The 20,473-nt window shown below is 38.2% G+C and overlaps 1 protein-coding gene across 1 annotated transcript in view; it reads left to right on the forward strand.

The window, feature by feature from the left end:
- LOC103083182 (pleckstrin homology-like domain family B member 2) overlaps positions 1–17,612 on the forward strand; it is a 73,580-nt gene extending 55,968 nt beyond the window's left edge. Inside the window, exons 16-22 of the mRNA XM_007469155.1 lie at positions 677–712; positions 2,323–2,530; positions 10,373–10,463; positions 11,494–11,640; positions 13,714–13,933; positions 16,787–16,872; positions 17,472–17,612. Coding sequence (XP_007469217.1) covers positions 677–712; positions 2,323–2,530; positions 10,373–10,463; positions 11,494–11,640; positions 13,714–13,933; positions 16,787–16,872; positions 17,472–17,612 — 929 coding nt within the window. The remainder of the gene's footprint in view (positions 1–676; positions 713–2,322; positions 2,531–10,372; positions 10,464–11,493; positions 11,641–13,713; positions 13,934–16,786; positions 16,873–17,471) is intronic.
- The last annotated feature ends 2,861 nt before the right edge of the window (positions 17,613–20,473 follow it).

Consider the following 20,473-nt stretch of genomic DNA (forward strand, 5'->3'; position numbering starts at 1 on the left):
CCATGAAAATGCAAGGTGCTTATCCTTCCACCAGAGTGATGCAAGGTTTTCTCAGACATAGAGCAAAGAAATAAAATAAAAATAAAACACATAGCGAGGTGATCTAGGGAATTTGCGTTCACAGTCCTTAGCACAGCACACGTTGTAACACGGCTCTCCCTCATGGCTGCATCTGAAAACTTGGAGCCATTTTAGTTTACTGTCTGCCTCACCTGAAGGTGGTAAGTTCATTTTCTTATTCTGTGGTACTTTTGGGGAAAAAAAAAAAATCCTGGAACATCTGAGGAGCAGGGCATACAGTTGCTTTTTTAAGAAGAAATATGTTCCCCCTCTTTTCTGCTTTTCCAAAAAAGTGTTAATTGCATTGTAGGACCTGGCTTTTCCTCATAACGAAAAACTGAAGGGAAGGGAGGTTGTGGCACCTGTCGTCACCAAGGAGATAAGTCTTATATGTTTGAAATGACAGGGCTGTCTTTTAGGGATGTGTTGTTCATACTAAAACAAGGAAATATCTTCCATGTCGTTGGTGCCAGTGTGAAGGTTTCCTTGCCAATGAACCTTTTTTGAAAGTATAAGGAAAGATATGTGTGTGAGCTTTTCAAATAATTTCTGATGTTTTTTTTTTTTTATCGTCCCCCTTTTTTTCCATAATGAATAATTGGAAACGATTTAACAGGAGCAGTTAGTAATTCCAAAAGTTCAAGTATCAAAGGTAAATATTTGAGTAATGACTTATTTTGTCATTCTCAAGACAAAAAAATAAAGGCACAAGCTCCACGCTTATGAATGCACTGGCTTTGTGTAATGCTTTATGCATTAATCATTACAATTAATAATATTCTCTCTGAAGTCTCATGGTGTGCTTTTATGTTTTGCATCTTTCCTTAGCAAAGTGATAGTTTTTACATATGTGTATATTTATAATTTATAATTATATCTTATATCAAGGAAACTTATTTTCCCAGAAATGCCTTAACCTGAACTAACATATTTTCACTTAGATATCTAAAACTGCTCTAAATACTAATGGCATGCAAACTCCTCATGGAACTCAAATCATTTTATAGATTTAGTTTTGGTCTATAATGCTTTGTTAAAGCATCATGGATGTGGCTTCTGTTTTTAAATGGAAATATTTAATTAACAGCTGAGGAAGCTGTTTGGAATTACTTGCCTTCTTTTGCCCTCTGGCCTGCTTTTTGCCATTTCATTACTAATTAAAAGCCTCATAGAAAGGTAGGTAAAGTACTAGAAAACAGGGAAAATCCAGATGGTCCAACTGTAAACTCTTAATAGGTCTGGTAAATAAATTTGATCAGGGAGAAAGTGATTGCAAACTATGGTACTGGTTAAAGAAACATCTTTTTAATGAATTAAGGGATTTGTTTATCACTATGATCCCTGATTCCTGAATACATGCTAAATAGAGAATTGAAAGGAAGAATAATTCGATTTGTGATGCCCAAAATCAACTACCAGAAGAAAGCCATAGAATAACACAAAGTCAAGCCAATGGCCTAATGTGCCATCTGACCAGGTACCAGGGTAAGGAAAACCCTCTTATTAGTGGCACTTTTGCTCCTGTCGATGTGATCCCGATATTTTCATACGGTTGATATCACCAACTAGCTGAAGGCTGACTGTTAAGACAGAAAAAGAAGAGAGCTATATATACACTAATTAGGAGGAGTACAGCCATTTGGAAGGATTGTTGATTCTGAGTGTTTTAAATAAGTAATTGGCAGACAAGGGAATTTGAAAAAAAAGAATGAGAAAAATGTCAGTTTGAACATTAACCAGATTAAAAGTATTAGTGATATGAGTGAGACACAGGTTTCTCAAATCCTGCACCTAGATGATCCACCTGCTATTTTTATGACCAGATCCAGTACCCTTTAAATTGCGGTACCACTGAGGAAGTGACTGCCCGAAAACCCTGGTGTTGCTTGTCACTAGAGTCATCTTGCTTCACTCAAATCCAACTATTATCAGAGGATTCAGGGTCTTTAAATGTGTTTCTGTTTTGGTTGTGTGTGTGTGTTTGTGTGTGTGCTGATGTATTATTCTCGGTTGTGCTGAGATGTAGAAATGGCATAGGAAAGTGTCAAGTGATCTGCTGACAGAAAAGATCATTCACAAGACCACTTCTTTGAAACTCTTCCTTGCACTGAGCATTATGCCATTTCTCTGATCTTCTTGGCTTCAAAACAAATTAGACCAAGGCCCCAGTTTCATAGGCAGATGTTTTGGGTTCCTGGTTTAAGCCTTAGAAGATCTAAGACTGAAAAAAATGAGGCAACGTATTTATGGCTCTCTCCTTAGGATATAATCACCAACAGATGAGTGAAGGTCAAAGGCAGAAGTCTTCTGAATTTTACAGCCGCACAGCATCTGAATCAAATGTCTACTTGAACAGTTTCCACTACCCAGATCACAGCTACAAGGACCAGGCCTTTGATACTCTGAGCCTAGACAGCTCTGACAGCATGGAGACAAGCATCTCTGCCTGCTCACCTGACAATATCTCTAGGTAAGATATATTCCTGGGGAAGGTTTCTGGTTTGGAAAAGCACCTGTCGGTTTCAAAAAGTAAAGCCATCAATTTGGGGCCATGTATATGTTACAGGCCCAAATTTCTGAAACATAAAGACTACAGTAGAGAAGAGGGTTGGGTGTCATGGTGGTCTTTGAAAGTAGTTTCTTTGTATCCTGTGTGACTAAGCCAGTCACACACCATCTAATCCACTTTCTCCTTTACTCTATTCTTTACATTTGACTTCACGCGTATACTGCGCTTCAAAATGGATTTGCCTCTGTTGGTTGACTCCAACTTCATTAAGACTACTTTTGATTCAATAAAGAAGTAATTTCCAACAACAGAGTAAGAATTTGAAGGATATCTTACCCTTATGTTTTGTTGAAAGGAAGGCATTAGCTGTTCTGCCTATTAAAATTTTGTAAGGATTTAACCATTCACATTGTGTTTATACTTTGAGGCAAGCAAAGGTGGTCTTAGGGGATTATGGCCAAAGGTGCATCTAAAATATGGATCTAGTCAGAGTGCTCCTTCAAAAGCTTGTGATGGGGACTTCCCTGGTGTCACACTGGTTAAGAATCCGCCTGCCAATGCCAGGGACACGGGTTCGAGCCCTGGTCCGGGAAGATGCCACATGCTGCGGAGCAGCTAAGCCTGTGCACCACAATTACTGAAGCCTACGTGCCTAGAGCCCATGTTCTGCAACAAGAGAAGCCACCGCAGTGAGAAATCCGTGCACCACAACGAAGAGTAGCCTCTGCTCACCACAACTAGAGAAAGCCCGCGCATAGCAACGAAGACCCAATACAGCCAAATATTAATTAATTAATTTTTTTTAAAAAAAAAAAAACCTTGTGATGATGCCCTACTACCTTTTTTTTTTTTTTTTTTGCGGTACGCGGGCCTCTCACTGTTGTGGCCTCTCCCATTGCAGAGCACAGGCTCTGGACACGCAGGCTCAGCAGCCATGGCTCACGGGCCCAGCCACTCCACGGCATGTGGGACCTTCCCGGACCGGGGCACGAACCCGTGTCCCCTGCATCAGCAGGCGGACTCTCAACCGCTGAGCCACCAGGGAAGCCCTGCCCTACTACCTTTTGAATAAAGTCATACCCCAGAGCCTGGCATTCTAGATCCAGCCCAACTCCCCATTCATTCTCTCCTCCTGATACACTTCCCAGAGCTTCTTATTCATTGAGAGGGCGAAGAATTCTCAGACCTCTGTGCCTTTGACCATATTGGTTCTAGCCCTAGGATCATGTACTCTGTTCTTTCTTTTATTTATATGCTCATTCATTCCACAAATCCTTATAGAATATTCTACAGTTAACAGTGAGCTGAAGTCGGCTCAAACTGGCTGGCAAGAGCCAAAGGTGCACAACTCCTCCTAACTCTGTGATCAGTGATGTCATGTTGGTAGCTTGAAATTGGCCATGGTGGGAGTATTTACTCCACATAAATAGACATTTACTGCATGTCAGGGGTTTTGTTTTTCTCCAGAGAGCTTGTTTACCAGCACACCACTATCTAGAGTCAATTCATCCTCTCATTTGTTTATTCCCTCAGCCTGTACTTACTGAGCATTGAGAGTGTCTGGCATTGCAGAATGTCTTTACCTTCCCCCAACCCCTCCCATTTTAGCCTGGAGAAAGTCTTCTCATCCTTTAAGCTCAAATATAAGTTGGAAACTCATGAGAATTTCTCCTTTCAGGGCATTTTTCTTTCATGTTTCCATGGAACTTGATACTTTTTCCTATTATATCACTGATCACATTGCAGCATACAGTTTTTTCTTCAATAATTAATTGGTACATTCCTCAGTGTCAAGGAAGATGTCTAATTATCTTTTGGTTTCCACATTCAGCGGAGATCTGGGCACATAGTAGGCATTCAGTAAGTGTCGGCTGAATAAATACCTCGGGATATTTGATGTTTTTCTTTGTTTGATCTATTTCAATTGACTGAGAACCATTATGAGTTCAACCCCCAAAGCATCCAATATTTAATCAATGTTCATTGAGCAATTGTGTGTCTCAAGTGAAAATGTCTAGTTGAATAATGGCCATCAAAAAAACTTTCCTCTATTGCAATGAAGTCACAGCCTGGGACAGAAGCTTTGGGGGCTCGACCTGACAACTGTTGTGCTACTGGAAGCAGATCACAGAGCTCTCTAGGTCCTGATTTGCTGATCTGCTAAGTGGAGGATTGTTTCTTGAATGCAAGAGGATGATGGATTTTAAAATATTTTGGTGGAAAATTACCATCGTGTATATAGAATTTCTTTCTTCACAAAGGTTTGAATCATTTGCTCCTCATCCCCGCCCCCCAAAAAAGGAGTGACAGAGACAGAGGGAAAGTAATATCAGCAAGGTATACTTAGCCTTGGGTTAGTGTCTCATAAATGAAAAGAATGTTAGAGACCTCAGTCTAACCAGATGTTATAGCCAGGAAATCTGGGGAGTGGAAGAAAAGAAGAAAAGGAGAGATGCTACAGTTTGTGGTAAGTAGAATATAGTGTATTTTAATTCTGGCATCATAATGTTTGAAATATTGATATTACTGGATATATCCTGTCAGAGAAGGAAAGGAGTCCCTTGGGAAAAACACTAAAGCAGCCGTGAGAATTATAGGTATTTCTCCTTGTTACAAGGGAAAACAATTTAATTTAAATTTAAGTAGGGAGTTATATAATAATAAAGAATAAAGATAATTGTTTGCTGCCATTATTTTTTAATGTCAGAAGGGTTAGTATTTCACTTCATTCAATTTTAGAAGACACGGTATCTCACTTTTTTTTTTTTGCGGCACGCGGGCCTCTCACCGTTGTGGCCTCTCCCGTTGCGGAGCACAGGCTCCGGACGCGCAGGCTCAGCGGCCATGGCTTGTGGGCCCAGCCGCTCCACGGCATGTGGGATCTTCCCGGACCGGGGCACGAACCCGTGCAGGCGGACCCTCAACCACTGTGCCACCAGGGAAGCCCGGTATCTCACTTTTTAAAAAATGAAAGACACTTGAGCGTGTGGAACAATTGGGCATCAAACCATCCATCTCTTGCTCTGAAGGAAGTCTCGTAATACCTGCTGCTCCCAGGAGGATGTCAGAGAGTCATGCAGGGGTGCCGGCAGCTGATGTTCTCAAGACAGAAAGCCTAGAACTTTGAGTACTTATTCATAAATGCCAGTAAACCGACCAATTAAATGTGTCACTTTTGAATAACAGGACACAAACAAAAGTCAGCAACTCGGCAACTATTGTATAATGATGATGGGAGGAATAAAAGTTGACGGTGCAGCCATTTCATTTCCAAGTATAGGGATCTCAGACGGGTTTCTTAGGTACTCTGCACTTTTGCAAGGTGTTATTTTGAAAACATCAGACTACTTTCCCAAATAATTGTGAACATTTTAAAGCAGTATTCCTGTGGTGAACTCCTGATGGCTTGACCTTTTTTTTTTTTTTGTCTATTTTTGAGCCGTCTTTAATGAATAAATACACTCTGTATTATAGTTTTCCTATCTTGGTGGCTTTTTTCTGCTCCCTGCCTCTTCATCCCCACCAAAAACTGAAAGTAAATATGCATCCCTTCAAATGATCACTCCTCAAACCCCATCTCTCATATTTAAAGGTGGTAACAGCCACAGTGCAGCAGTAAGTACAGGAAATTACCTTAAAGGGAGCCACTTCAGTTAGATTTACCAAGCATTAGAAGTTTAGGTCTAGAGACTTAAGCACAGTGGCCACCAAAATCTTAATTTAATTTTATTTGTTCACCTACTTACTTTTTCTTTAAATGGTTTCCAAAGGTAGAAAATGAGAATTGACTCCACTAAATGTGCCATATTAAGAGGATAGCATTATTGCAGAGTGGTCATTCCTGGAAGGTAACTACATGTGGCCATGATCATTTTCCATAGTTACTTTGCAGAGAACTGACCTAGTGCTGCTAGCAGTCATAGATAACTAACCAATCACCATGGTCAGAAATTACTAATAGTATTTATTTAAATATGCTGTCAGATTCTCTGAATGTCAAAAAATTGAAGCCAAAGTAGAAGATGCCTACAAAAGGTCTAGTATAAATAAAAGGGACAGAGAGAGAAAAAACAAAGAAACAAACAAGCAAACAAGCATTTCTCTTCTGTGCCGCCAGCTACCTAAAAAAAATTCATGCTGCCCTAGGATAAGCTTGTACCTATTTTTATGAAGGAAAATAATGTGATAAACATCAAGAAAATGGTAATAGGGAACTAATGTTTGGCATGTATAGTATGACAGCACATCCTAAATGGGAACTTTTTGAAGACAGGTAGAAAAAGAAAGAACTAAAAATTTGTCTCTTTTTTAGATTTTTTAAAAATTATATATTAAAATATCCTGAAATTATACACATTTTAAAGAGGTAATTCCATGCTGAAGTTCTAGCAACACAAACTTAGTCTTGTGGTTTATTATGTCACAAAAAGCCATTGGTAGAATTATTGAATTACTCAGGGTTGTGGGTACCCTTGCCTTACACTTTTTGTTGAGACATCATTTTCGTGTCCAGCAGAAAGTTCTTTGAGTCAGACAGTGTTTTTGCTTTTACAACATCATTACTTACACTGTACACAAATATAAAGCTAAGAAAACAGGTCTTGGGTCATGGAAAACAGCAGCTGAAGGTCAATTCTTCATAAAGTCTGTTTTCTGCTAAAATTATTGAATGAGCTCATAGAGTGTAGTGTTCTGAATACCACCTAAAATTATATGTTCTTATTACTATTGCTAATAAGCCCTGACCTTGCGTTCATGCTTTGAGAAAATGTTAAGGAAGTTGATCTCTCATTATAGCTATTACCCACCAGTAGTGTGTGTGTGGAGCAGGGACAAGACTGGGTATGGGGTTGAGGGCATCCAAGGCTGAGCTTGGTTTTAAGAGATACATCAACCAGAATTTCAGATACTTCTAATCCCTTCGTTTCAGGCAAAGGTTTGTATTCTGCTTTCTACCCTAGATAGTCAACACCCAGTGTTTGCACTTTATTCTAGGGAATTCTTTCAGAAGAGATACTGAAAACCAGAGGATTTCAGAGGAGGGCAGACAGCTGTCAAAGAGACCAGATAGTCTAATCTTTTTGAATAGAGAAAGATTAGACATTTTATAAGGAGTAATAATTTGCTTAACCTGAAAAAAATGCTTGAGATAATGAATTGAAAATAAATATTCTGGGACACTGGCTTTTCATTTAGTGGCAACATGGGTATGCTGAAGGCAGTCTTGGAAAAGTTTTATGTCTTTATGGAGAATTTTGTTTTGCGTTTTGCTTGTTTGTTTGTTGTATGACAATGTTCTTGTTTGCTTTTTTTCCTTCCTTTTCCTGTTTTTGCCTTTGCCCCTAAAGTGAATATTCTAAAAAGCAAATTCAAATTTTGCTGAAAGGTATTATTCAGCACTGAAAACTAAATCTGCTATTTAGATTCCTGTACCCTTGACTGAAGTTTCATTTTTCTTTATGAATATGGGTTTTTACCAAAGTTGGTCACATAAAAAAAGTAATCTTCAGTTGATAAAATAGAATATGGCTAAGTAGGGAAAGGAGGCAAAACTAGTCATCTTTTTTTTTTTTTTTTTTTGCGGTATGCAGCCCTCTCTCTGTTGTGGCCTCTCCCGCTGCAGAGCAGGCTCAGCGGCCACGGCTCATGGGCCCAGCCACTCCACGGCATGCGGGATCTTCCCGGACCGGGGCATGAACCCGCGTCCCCTGCATCGGCAGGCGGACTCCCAACCACTGCGCCACCAGGGAAGCCCAAAACTAGTCATCTTTATACCATTAATGACCAAGTGATTCAGTATTATTCAGTGTCATACAGTAATTACATATGAGATCAGAAATGGGCCTGCCTTCTGAGGAAGGTCAGAATTTGGAGCAATGGGAGGAAGCATTGCTCCTCTTGTAATTTAGGTGGGCTGGAGAAACCAATGATGAGTGTCTTGTGCTACAGGTAATGCATTACAAAGTGTATCTTCAGTGACTTCAGGATCTCCCTTGGCATGACAGGTGCTAGCCAAATGGCATTTCATTTGTTCCATGCCATTGTATTGACAAGTCTTCACCCTAAATTTCTATAGCAATTGCTTTTGCTTTTCACTGCAGGTGCAGTTATGATCCCCCCAAAAGTATCAGGTAGTGGCAACACAGTATCATAGAGCAGCAAAAATTTTGCTGAATAAAAGTGGTTTACATGTCAAGGAAATATTAAATCAATAGCAAAAGTGTAGCTATAGAGAACAAGTAGGTGTCCATGGATAAAAATTATTTTTTAACAAAATAACCAAAGTAGCTTTTAAAGTATATAAAATATAATTTTTTTTACTGCCTCCATAGTTTTGTCTTTTCCAGAATGTCATATAGTTGGAGTAATAAAGTATTTAGCTTTTCAGATTGGCTTCTTTCACTTAGTAATATGCATGTATAGTTTCTCCATGTCTTTCCATGGCTTGATAGCTCATTTCTCTTTAGTACTGAATAATATTCCATAGCCTGGATGTAGTATGGTTTATTTATTCATTTACCTACTAAAGGATATCTTAGTTGCTTCCAAGTTTTGGCATTTATGAATAAAGCTGCTATAAACATGTGTGCACAGTACTGATTTTAAGATAAACCATATGTCCTACATTACTGTGGTCATGTTTCTCTTCAAAAGAACTCTTAGCCCTCAAACATCCTCGGTTTGAGTTGATCAACAATATGATTTAGGGAGACTGTACTAATGATTATCTTATTCATTTTTATATGAATTAATTTTTATATGAATGTGTGTAGCAAACATGAACCCCTACTGTGTGCCAGGCTTTATGCTATGGAGGATACAGGCACAAAAGCCTCTCTACAGCCAAGAGAGTCTAGAAAAGAAGATACATTTAAGTGACTATGCAAATAAACATGCATAAGGAATAACATTGGTTCTCCATGGCTGGAACATCAAAATAAATAAGTTTTGACTTAGGCCATGGTCCTTTTTTTCCAGAAGAGTCAAATAAAATGTAAACAAGGGGAAAATAATATATTTTGTTTAATGTTAAACATTTCTAAGTTCTTCTCCTTCTCTTTTAGTTATCCTATCTGGTGTTGCAGCTTTTACTCCCTTTGGTTTTTTCCTTCACGTGTTTATGTGATGTCTTTCTCAAGATGCATTACTTTTGAAGCTCTTGAATCCCTTAATGCAGTTTCCTCGTTCGTACGGTGGATGGGCTTTATTGGCAAAACTGGCCAGTACCCTTCTATCGCACCTGTGAGAGAATTCATTTTTTTAATTGGCCATCTTAGATCACCATTTAAGAAATAAAATGTCCACAAGCAAAAAGGCATAACAAAAAAGTAGCTGGTGATACATGATCCCAAACCAAATAAAGTGACTTCCGAATTTAGGGGTCATCTACATAGAACTTTGGTGATAGTGCTGTTGGTCTGGCATCTCTGAATAATTGAACTAACGGGAAGACTTCCCGCAAGCCAAAATTTTTAGACTTTGGAGGAAACATTTTGAGAACACAGTCTGTAGGAGTTGGTTTTGGTTTATTTATGAGTAAAGCACTTTATTTGGTATTATTTTCCTGGCCTATGTTTTATCGCTTAAAACTGAGGTAAGTTAAGTTTCACCTACAGTTTTCAGAGTTGAAATTGACTTGCCTCTTCAGACCAGTGATTCTTGTAAGTAACATCCTTTACATTGTATTGGATCTTGTCGTGTGTGTGTGTGAGTGTGTGTGTGTGTGTGTGTGTGTGTGTGTGTGTATTTGAAGAGACATCAGTAAGAAGCAGTATTCTTGAAAGGCTTTTGTGTTTTCTTCAGTGCCAGCACTTCAAATATTGCCCGAATAGAAGAAATGGAGAGACTTTTGAAGCAGGCTCATGCAGAGAAGACAAGGCTTCTTGAATCCAGGGTAGGCCTAATATCTTCCATGTAGTAGTTCAAGATGCCCTGCACTTGACACTGGGAAACTGTTTTCAGGCCTCAATAAGCAGCGTGATCTTGGAGTAGTCACTCCACCTTTCTTGGCCTCATTTTCTTTTTTTTTGGGCCGTGCCACATGGCTTGTGGGATCTTAGTTCCCTGGCCAGGGATTGAACCCCAGGTCCTCAGCAGTGAAAGCACAGAGTCCTAACCACTGGACTGCCAGGGAATTCCCACTGGCCCCATTTTGTTTTCTGAAAAGTGAGGGTGTTAGAGAGATGTTCTCTACGGCTCTTTACTGCACTACCATTTTTCATAATGTAAAATGTATATTGTGTGGACATAAACTGAAATGAATGCTTTCGTATTACATTTTCCCTTCAATGGCGCCTTTGTTTGCCTGCCGGGGAACAGGAGGAATGGCAGGTCTTTATGCATTCTCCCTGCCTTGCCAGTTCGTGGTAAAGACACTATTGTAATATTAAAACTCCCATGTTATTGTGACTGTATTTCAAGCCAGAATCTGAACTTCCTTAGGAATTCCCCAAATGCCTTTGCATCCTGCCTGAAAGGGCACCTCCTTTCCTCTTCTAACTTCCCTGGGCACTTCCTCTGTGACCGTAGGCCAGGAAGCCACAGAGCAACAACAGGAATTGGAAGGACCTACAGCCATCAAAGAAAGGCCAAAAGTCGTGACTGGTGTTGGGTCACAATTAGTGAGCCTTTTTTGTATTAAAAATGGAGAGTTTTTAATATGTGGGGTCATTAGTATGAAATGACTGAATAGAGTCACAAGCTGTGTTTCACTTAATATTTCATTTTTAATTAAATGTAGTGGTTGCATTTCTGCACAGGATCTTTTGAAAGTTCTGTGAATGGTGACTATAGGTGTTTTAGCCTTAGATATATACTGGGCTATAAAATCAGGAATTGTATAGTGAGAATTATTTGTGTTCGTATTGGAATCATTCAAGTATAACCAGTATGTCTGAAAATTTTTTCTGCATAATGATATTTAGGAACGGGAAATGGAAGCCAAGAAACGAGCTCTGGAAGAAGAAAAACGACGCCGAGAACTCCTGGAAAAACGATTGCAGGAAGAAACCAGCCAGAGGCAGAAGTTAATTGAAAAGGAAGTAAAAATAAGGGAGAAACAAAGGGCACAGGTTGGTTGGTCAATCTGGATGGATTGGAGTAGGTTGCCCCCTGGTGGTCATTTTTCAGAAGACGGTCATGCTATGTCCGAGGATGCCTTTGGTTGTGCTGCCTATTAGCCCTTGACCTGTAATGGCTGAGAGAAAGATGTGCATTAATGGGCCAGAAAAAATGTGTGTTTATTTCAAAACCCACTGGGAGCTACTAACAAAATGATATTTTTCTTTAGTTATATGTGGCACATTTTGATTGGAGAGGCACTTTTTCTTCTACCCATTTTTTTTGGAGTATATTTAAAAGGAGAATGTCTTCTTGAGCAGCTTTGAAAATGCAGCTGGATTCATTACTGAAAACAAATACAACACCCAAACTATGATGAGAAAGAGAAGAGATTCTATTACGACATCTTTTGGAAGCAAACACTCCAGAACAGGATACTTTTACCAGCCCGGTTTTTTGGTGGTGGTGTTCATGTTTTGGGGTTTTTTTTCCTAACCACTGTGTTGTCACACGTTTCCCCTTTGCTGCATCAGTCCACACACATGTGCACAGGATTCCTGAACTCAAGCAAAACTCAGGAAAACCATCCACTTCGTCTGACTTCCTATCTCAGTCAGTAGAGTTGGAGTCTCTGTTCTTGTCACTAGAACTGCTTACATGATGTATGTTTTCTGAGAAACTAAAATAAAATTTTAAGTGCCATGTAATTTAAAGTTCAAATCAGTATTACCAAAGCTTACTAGACTTCATGGTAAAAGGTACCAATTCCCTTATTCCTCACAGTTGCTGGCAGTCTGAAGTACAAAGTTGGAGACTCGCCTTAAGGCTTCATGTGCTTTGAGGGCTCAGTAAATCTGTGGCATCTGTCTAACGTCAAAGTGCCACAGAATCAAAGGCAAAATAAAGGAAAAATACAAAGTAAAACTTGTTCATTTTATTTCATTATGCCAAACCTCTGTCACATTTTGATTTAGTGTCAAGTTCATCCATGCCTGTTTTATATCTGAAGCCAAAACCAAAAGGCACAATTCTATTTTAATCCCAATTATAACTTTTGCTTCCAAGTGTATGATTAGGTTATTTTCCCCCAGGGCAAAGCGGTGGGGTTATTTAACAGGATAAAATAAAAGACTATTGGGCTTCCCTGGTGGCGCGGTGGTTGAGAGTCCGCCTGCCGATGCAGGGGACACGGGTTCGTGCCCCGGTCCGGGAGGATCCCACATGTCGCGGAGCGGCTGGCCCCATGAGCCATGGCCGCTGAGCCTGCGCGTCCGGAGCCTGTGCTCCGCAACGGGAGAGGCCACAACAGTGAGAGGCCTGCGTACTGCAAAAAAAAAAATAATAATAATAAAAATAAATAAATAAAAGACTATTTTAGAAATACTACCCGTGGCAATATGTGCTTCCTAGATTAGATGAACCTCTACTCCAGCCATAGTAAAATAAAAGACATTTATGTACATCTCTTCAGTGTCTCATCCTGGACAGTTCATTGGGTACAGCTTTGATTCCACTTCTTACCTTATTTTAGCTTTGCTTTTCAAAACATACATCTCTGCCTTCAATTTCTATCACAGGGTGTATGCAAGCCGACATGTACATACATCCTTGGGGGCTGGACTTACTAAATAATGTTCAGTCAATTGTGTCATGTCTGTGGTTATTTAAGGAGAACTATTGTTGAGTTGTGGCAGGGAGAACTCCTGGATACGTTACAGAGGAGGAGGCCTCATCTGTAAGGAGCAGCCCAGATAACTTCATGCCTTATTTCCGTGTGTTTTTAAGTGCTAAGTACCTCTGTTAAAGCTAAGGTAAATGACATGTTTCCATTTTCTCATCTGGCCATTTCAAGGTATAGAATCTGTTGGCCTGAGTTTATCCACATTTTCCCCCCCATACCATAGCATCCTTCTTAAAATGCCATTCACTTTTAGATTCCAAATGGCAATGTTTAGCTTAAGTTCTCATAATCACATGGACATTTTAACACTTAGGCTTTTCAGTTCACTTTCACTTCTAAACATCTGTGACCTAAAAGAAAACAAATAATTAGCTATAGATGAGATGGGCTTGTGCTTTTCCAGGCTCGACCTCTGACCCGTTATCTGCCTATCCGGAAGGAAGACTTTGATTTGCGCAGCCACGTGGAGACTGCTGGCCACAATATTGATACCTGTTATCATGTGTCAGTCACAGAGAAGACCTGCAGAGGATTCCTCATCAAAATGGGTGGAAAAATTAAAACTTGGAAAAAACGTTGGTTTGTTTTTGATCGGAACAAGCGCACCTTCTCTTATTATGCAGGTGGGTGATAAAAAAAAATCTGAGTAATATATTCAAATCAGGAATTCTCTGTTAAAGAAAAAAGGCAATAAAATTCAGAATAAATAATTAGAGTGGTAAGTAATAGAATTAATGGCAATATTAGCTTGATAGATGTATATTATTTTCTATTCAGATTATATGGTCCACCTGATATGAATTTCCTCTAGAAATAATAAAAATTATGTTATTTAAAAAGTGTGAGTTAGTCTATTCTAGTTCTGAAATAAGCTCAAGCCCAAATAAATATTAAATGGAATTTATTTTTTAGACCAAAATATTATCTTTTAAACCATGAAATCAGAAAAAAAAGGTTTCTATTTATTTCTCTATGGTCATATGCTCTAAAGTCACACACAATTAGGCAGCATAACTGCCAGTCATTCAACTGTAGTTTATATACTAGAATGACAATTTCAGCACAGAGAGTAAAGCTCATCAGTGAACTAGTGAATAAGTATTTATTAAGTGACTGGAATATTTTTGGATTCTTTAAATGATGGATTATGAGAACCGTACCCTACTGAATCTTCTATAAATACAGGAGTATTTGTGTAACCGGTTTACTTATTAAGAAGCCCTTTATTTACATGTAGATCACATATGAAATATGTCCATTAGCAGCATAAGAATAGCTCTGCTCTCTTTTCAACTGCTGAGTAAGAGTAGAATCAGACTAGAGGTTATGAAGAGACCCTGCCTTGGGGTGACTGGATCAGCATTTATGAGCATTGTTGGGAATTGTTACAAAGTGTATCAAGGTAATAAAAAAATAACAGTCCAGTCATTTAATCTGTAGTGTGAGGTCAGGATATGTTTATAAATAGGGGTGTGAGCAACCAAGAAGCATGTGGAAGAAAGGAAACACTGGCAATGGAGCCCCAGAATCGGGGTGAGGAAAGGGCAGGGGGTGCATGCCTTTCGGTTAGGGGCTCTTTGGGTGGGGTTCCAGTTGCTACAGGGGCGAGTGGCCTGAAGTAAATGGTCTACTAACCCTCACAGGTTGCCTCTCTTGGGCTTTCTGACCTTGGGTTTTATAAGAATCCAGAGACAGTCTCTTTAGTTAATACAATAGAAAAGATGCCTATGTAATAAATGCCAATTTAGTGTCTGCAAAATGCATAAACAAAACTTTCCCACGTGCTAGTCTCCAAAGACAACCTCAGCCAGAATTTTCCAAAAATAAAATTTTAAAATAACTCAGACAAAACAGCTTCACTCTTTTCTGCTCCTTTTCTCTGGGATTTGTATTTCATTCTTATGCTTATATTTTTCAGATTCTTTCTCATATCTGAAGTGCCCTACAAACAAAAGTTTTCTTCCCCAGTTTTCTGCCTGCTTTGAAACACTGACAAGGTTTACTTTTATCTCCAGATTTTATTTTACCTCTGTTTCCAAAAAACAAAGTATTATTGTTTTCCCATGAATTCATTATTGCAGGACCTTTTCCACCAAATGTTTGAGAGACACATTGACCTTCTCTTTCACAGAAACTGGTGGAAACCCACCGAACATGGTATTAATTAAAACAGACTTTCCCTAGGAGCTAAGTCTATATAATGAAAGTAAGTCTCTTCCCATCACAAAAGTTCTACCTTTTCTAACACTGTTAAGCCTGAAATATCCTTTCAGACTTTCTCCATTCCTTTTCATGTATGTTTCAGTCTACATAGGTACTCTTTCTTCTTTAATACAGTTAGGACCAAATTATTCACTCTGTTCATACCTTTCTTCACATAACAGTATTTCAAGATTTTTCTCTTTGAGCACTTGGCAGATTTACCTCAGTCTTTTCAGTGGCTGTGTAGATTGCAGTGTATGGCTGGTCTAGAATCAAATCAGTTCCCTATTAAAGCTCCAGCAGATCTTTTGCAGCTTGTGCTCTAACGAACCCAAATACACGTGCATGTGCATGAGCAGGTCTTATACGATACAGTTTTAGAAGCAGAATTGCTGAGTAAGAATTCTGGCATTTTTCATTGTGTATGTCTTACCAAATTGACTTCCAAAAGAGACTTTCTCATTTGCATTTCCACCAACAGGGTATGATAGAGTCTCTTTCTCTGTATCCTCATCCATAATTTTGAGATTCTTTAATGTGCTTGCATGTGTTATCATCCCTGCAGAGTTTAAATTACAAAATGTCTCAAAAACATATTGGTGTTATTAGTCACCACAGAGTGATGCTGTTTGGTCGGTGGTTTGGTTGGTTGTTTTTGTTTTGTTTTATGCTCTGTTTGGTTTTTATGGCAAATCTGACGAAATCTTTGGAAGCGGTTTGGAAAACGCTGCACCGAAAGGACATTAAATTATTGACATGAAACTCCGTTGAGAACAGGATAAAATATCAAGTATACTAGACAAGAAATTTGATAGGAAAGAAACATAAGTAGAATATTATTTTAAATTAGAAATCAAAAAACACACTTGTTACAAATTTCATTGCAACAGAGCTGCATATTAATATTTTCATTACAACTACTGTCTTGGAGAATGTGGGGAAATAATTTATCTTGATGTCAATGGTGTTTACACTTTGTGTGCTAACCTGACAGTCAGTATTCTGGGTTACCTTTTGACTACTAATTTGTGAAGAGCCTTGAGTAAAGTCACTTAGTCTCTTTTGTTTAGGGTTGCTAATTCCAACCTTCTTTTTTTTTTTCTTTTTTCAGGATAGAGTGCGGCTAATGTACTAACCTAGGTTATCTTAATTAATCTTAGATAATTTAAATGCTAGATAAATATTTTAATGATGATAGTTATAATGAAATTATAATTTTTCCTGTCCATCAGTGGTGATAAAGTATTTGTTTTAACACTCATCTACCATTGCAGACAAGCATGAAGCTAAATTAAAAGGAGTAATATACTTTCAAGCCATTGAAGAAGTATATTATGATCACCTCAAAAATGCTAATAAGGTAAACATTGAATTTCAGATTGCTACAATTTGAATGCATAATTAAGTAGGGGGAAAGGTATTTTTTGAATTCTAATTAATTTCGATTTGTTATTCTGACATAATGGGTAGATGTGATCAGAATGGTGTTGGAAAAGTAAACATGGAAGTAATTAGTGCAGCTGATCTTTTTGTGAAAAAATAAATCATGACAAAATGAGAAAATATTCTGGATATCTTGGTTTGGGAGACCCTGCCAAGTAACTCTTTGCTAGGCTTCTAAGAAGGAGCTACTACCTGCTTATGAGGAAGATCATAAGGAAACATCTTAGTAGGGCTAAGAATAACATTTATTGAGCTATTTTTAGAGCACTCACTATCAGCTAGATACCCTGCTGGAGCGTTACAAGTAGCTGCTAAAATGATTGGTGAGCTCACTGTGAGAGTTCTTGTGCAGAAAGGCCAGAAATATGGTCAATCTTGAGAAAGGTGTTGAGGGCGAGGGAATAGGTTACATTAGAACAGAAGTAATAGCCACATAGAAGCCTTCACATACCTCTGTGTTATATTTAATGTTATAATTTCAAGATTTTGTTTTATGTTCTTTTCCTTTTTTTTTAGAGTCCTAATCCATTACTCACCTTTAGCGTCAAGACGCATGACAGAATCTACTATATGGTGGCCCCATCGCCAGAAGCCATGCGGATCTGGATGGATGTTATAGTTACTGGGGCAGAAGGTTACACTCACTTCTTGTTGTAGTGAACTAACGCAATAGTCCACTTCAGGGCAGACTGCAATAATTTCTTACAAGAATAAAGCCATATTCAACACCAGGTGGAAAGACCCAACAGACCCATCCCTTTAACTATGGATACTCAAAACTGTTTTCATATAAACAGGAAGTCATTTGTAAAAGGGAAAGAAGGGATTTTAATTCAAAGCTTGAGCATAAATAACTCAAAGCTTGATCATAAATAGCGAAGAATTGAAGCACCTAGGAGAAAGAAGACACTATTTTCGTAAATAGCATCACTTATAGGAACATTTCTTATAAATTCTTTTTTATCAATTGTTGATTTTGGTGAAATAAACTAAACCGTTTACAAATGTCTATATGTACTTGGAAAATATGAAACTATTTTAGCACCCAGATCACTGGCATTGACTTTACTGGTAATCAACTGGCTTTTTTGAAAAAGGAGTATTTTGCTGAATGTTATTTTATAAATATAAGCAAATAAGGGCTTGGAAGGGAATATATTGTACGAGGAGTTTGGCCCTACTTTTAAAGTACTACACCAAAACCAAAGACTTGATATCACCTTTATTTAACAGTAGTAGTTTCAAGTGATGAACTGCAGTTAGTGTTATTCTACATTTTAAAATGGTACTTTGATGCCAACAAGTGCCCAAGAAGTTGACTTTGAAGAATCACTACCAGCATAAGCTACTGTACATATATAGCAAACTACTCTTTGTAAAAGAAGAACAAAAAGCTGTGTGTTTTCGGAAGAAGCAGTCTTAGACATTCTGTCACATTGGGCAATTTAAGATAAAGAGAATACTTAGGAGATATTTTGATGAAGATTTCTCCATTCCCAGTACTGAGAATAAAGGCAACCAGTAGCTGATTTTCTTTATATTAGCTGATTTCTCTTTGTTGCAGCCTCACATGACACAACTATGAAATACAGCTGTTTTCACCAAAGAACAGACCAATTAAAATCCTTATTTACAGAAGTATTGTGATTCCATTAAAAGGCAAATGAAGTTCAACTTAATGTACTCTGTAATGTACTATTTTATTATGTATTTTCTTTACAATTAGCCTTTGTTTTTTAGAGTTAAATTAATTTTTGTTGAATGAAATGACTTCAGGAAAGTCCTTTTATAATGATTTTCAAATGCCATTTATCCTGGTTTGTCATGTTGTGTGCGTTTGTAAGTATGAATGTACTCTTTCTACACATTGGCAAAAGAATAGAAGCAGAAAGTAATGACATTACTTACTAGTACAAGCGAAATGATTAGATTAGTAGAAGTGTCTGTAAAATCTTTGTCAGGCCTGCCTGGGTACAATTTTTTTTTTTTTTTTTTTTGCAGTGGTTTGTATACATGTTGCCAATAATAAGATTTTGCAACTGGATGACACATGATTTTACTTGAACAGTGAAGGACAAAATCACAATTGCAGAAGACATTTTTATAATCTGTTTTTTCAGAGGTCACCCCTAAACCCTGTAATGAGAGTGAAATACAATTGCCAAACTTTTGTTGGTTAATGTAAAGATATAACTTTTCTGAACTGTACTTTACCTTCTTCATAGGATTGTAAAGATATTCTAATCAACTTTATGCCTTGCATGATATAGTAAACCTTTCCAATATGTGTGTTAAAATATGTTGAGTTTGGATTAAAATATTGACCAGATTTCACATTTGAAAATAAACTCATCTCTCATTAGGAAGTCACCCATTGGTTACATGACAGGGGATGGATTAATCAGCAAAAGCCCATTGTAGAATCGACATAAAGGTTGTTGTGTGCTAACATTATGACTTGTAGTTTATAAACTGAAGTAATCAGAAATATCTCTGGACACATTCCTTTTGCTAACAAAATGAGATAACCCCTGAGAAACCTGACATCTTTTTGTCTAATTGCACAGATGCAATTACTACTGGGGATTGAAGGACTGTGTTTACCTATCCTTCTCTCTGATGGGGAAAAAATCATGCAGGTATGAAGTTAAAGCTCTAAGGCTTTACTTGGTGGGGACATCATTTGTTTCCCTGAACAAGGCAGCAGCTTTCAGAGGAAGAAACCACCCTCTACAGTATGTCCTTTCACACCTGTCAATGAAGGCAACATTGATAGTAGGTTAACGGAAACAAATTTGTCTACTTCAGGCCCAGTGCTGTCAGTAAAAGCATCTTCACTTGACTCTAGCTACAGTTTTTCCTGATTTGTTATACTGATGAAGGTGGATGGAGAAAATGGTCCATGGGTTTCCCTGCTTTTTTTGTGCAGTGCCTTTCCCACTATGAGAACAAGTAAGATTTTTTTTTTTTCTGCACATAAAATGAAAGAAGACCTGCAAAAATAAAGGGACAGAACAGGGACAGGAATGATTGGGAATATTTGCAAATATCCAGAACCATAGGGAGAAGTGTTTATTGTTAAGATACAAAGGATGCTGAAGTGATGTGCATTGGGCATCACCTTAGTGACTTTAGTCTCTTTAGGGTCTACAACAGGCTCAATGGAGAACTAGCAAAACAGCTCAGCAGCTTTTGGAGAAAGTTGCTAAATCAAGCAGCTGTCAAGCAGGTGTTTCTGGCAATGCACCTCTCAAGAAAGAGATCTATTAAGTTTTTATTTATCCAACTTTTCTGGTGTGTTCTAATAGGACAGGTTCTCAAGACTCCAAAGATAGCCTGGATTCACTGTATCCAGTATTAAACCAGCTACAGTAACTTTTAAATAGAAAACAAACAACAACAACAAAAAACTAGTCCTTACTTGTTGATGCTTGAGGCCTCCAAGAATTGCTTTGAAGGGTGTCAGAGCAGGAATCCAGAAAGCCTTGTACCACAGTTTATTCAACCATTTTTTTAAA

The sequence above is a fragment of the Lipotes vexillifer genome, unplaced genomic scaffold (assembly GCF_000442215.2).
Source record: "Lipotes vexillifer unplaced genomic scaffold, Lipotes_vexillifer_v1.1 scaffold679, whole genome shotgun sequence".
NCBI classification, from domain to species: Eukaryota; Metazoa; Chordata; class Mammalia; order Artiodactyla; family Lipotidae; genus Lipotes; species Lipotes vexillifer.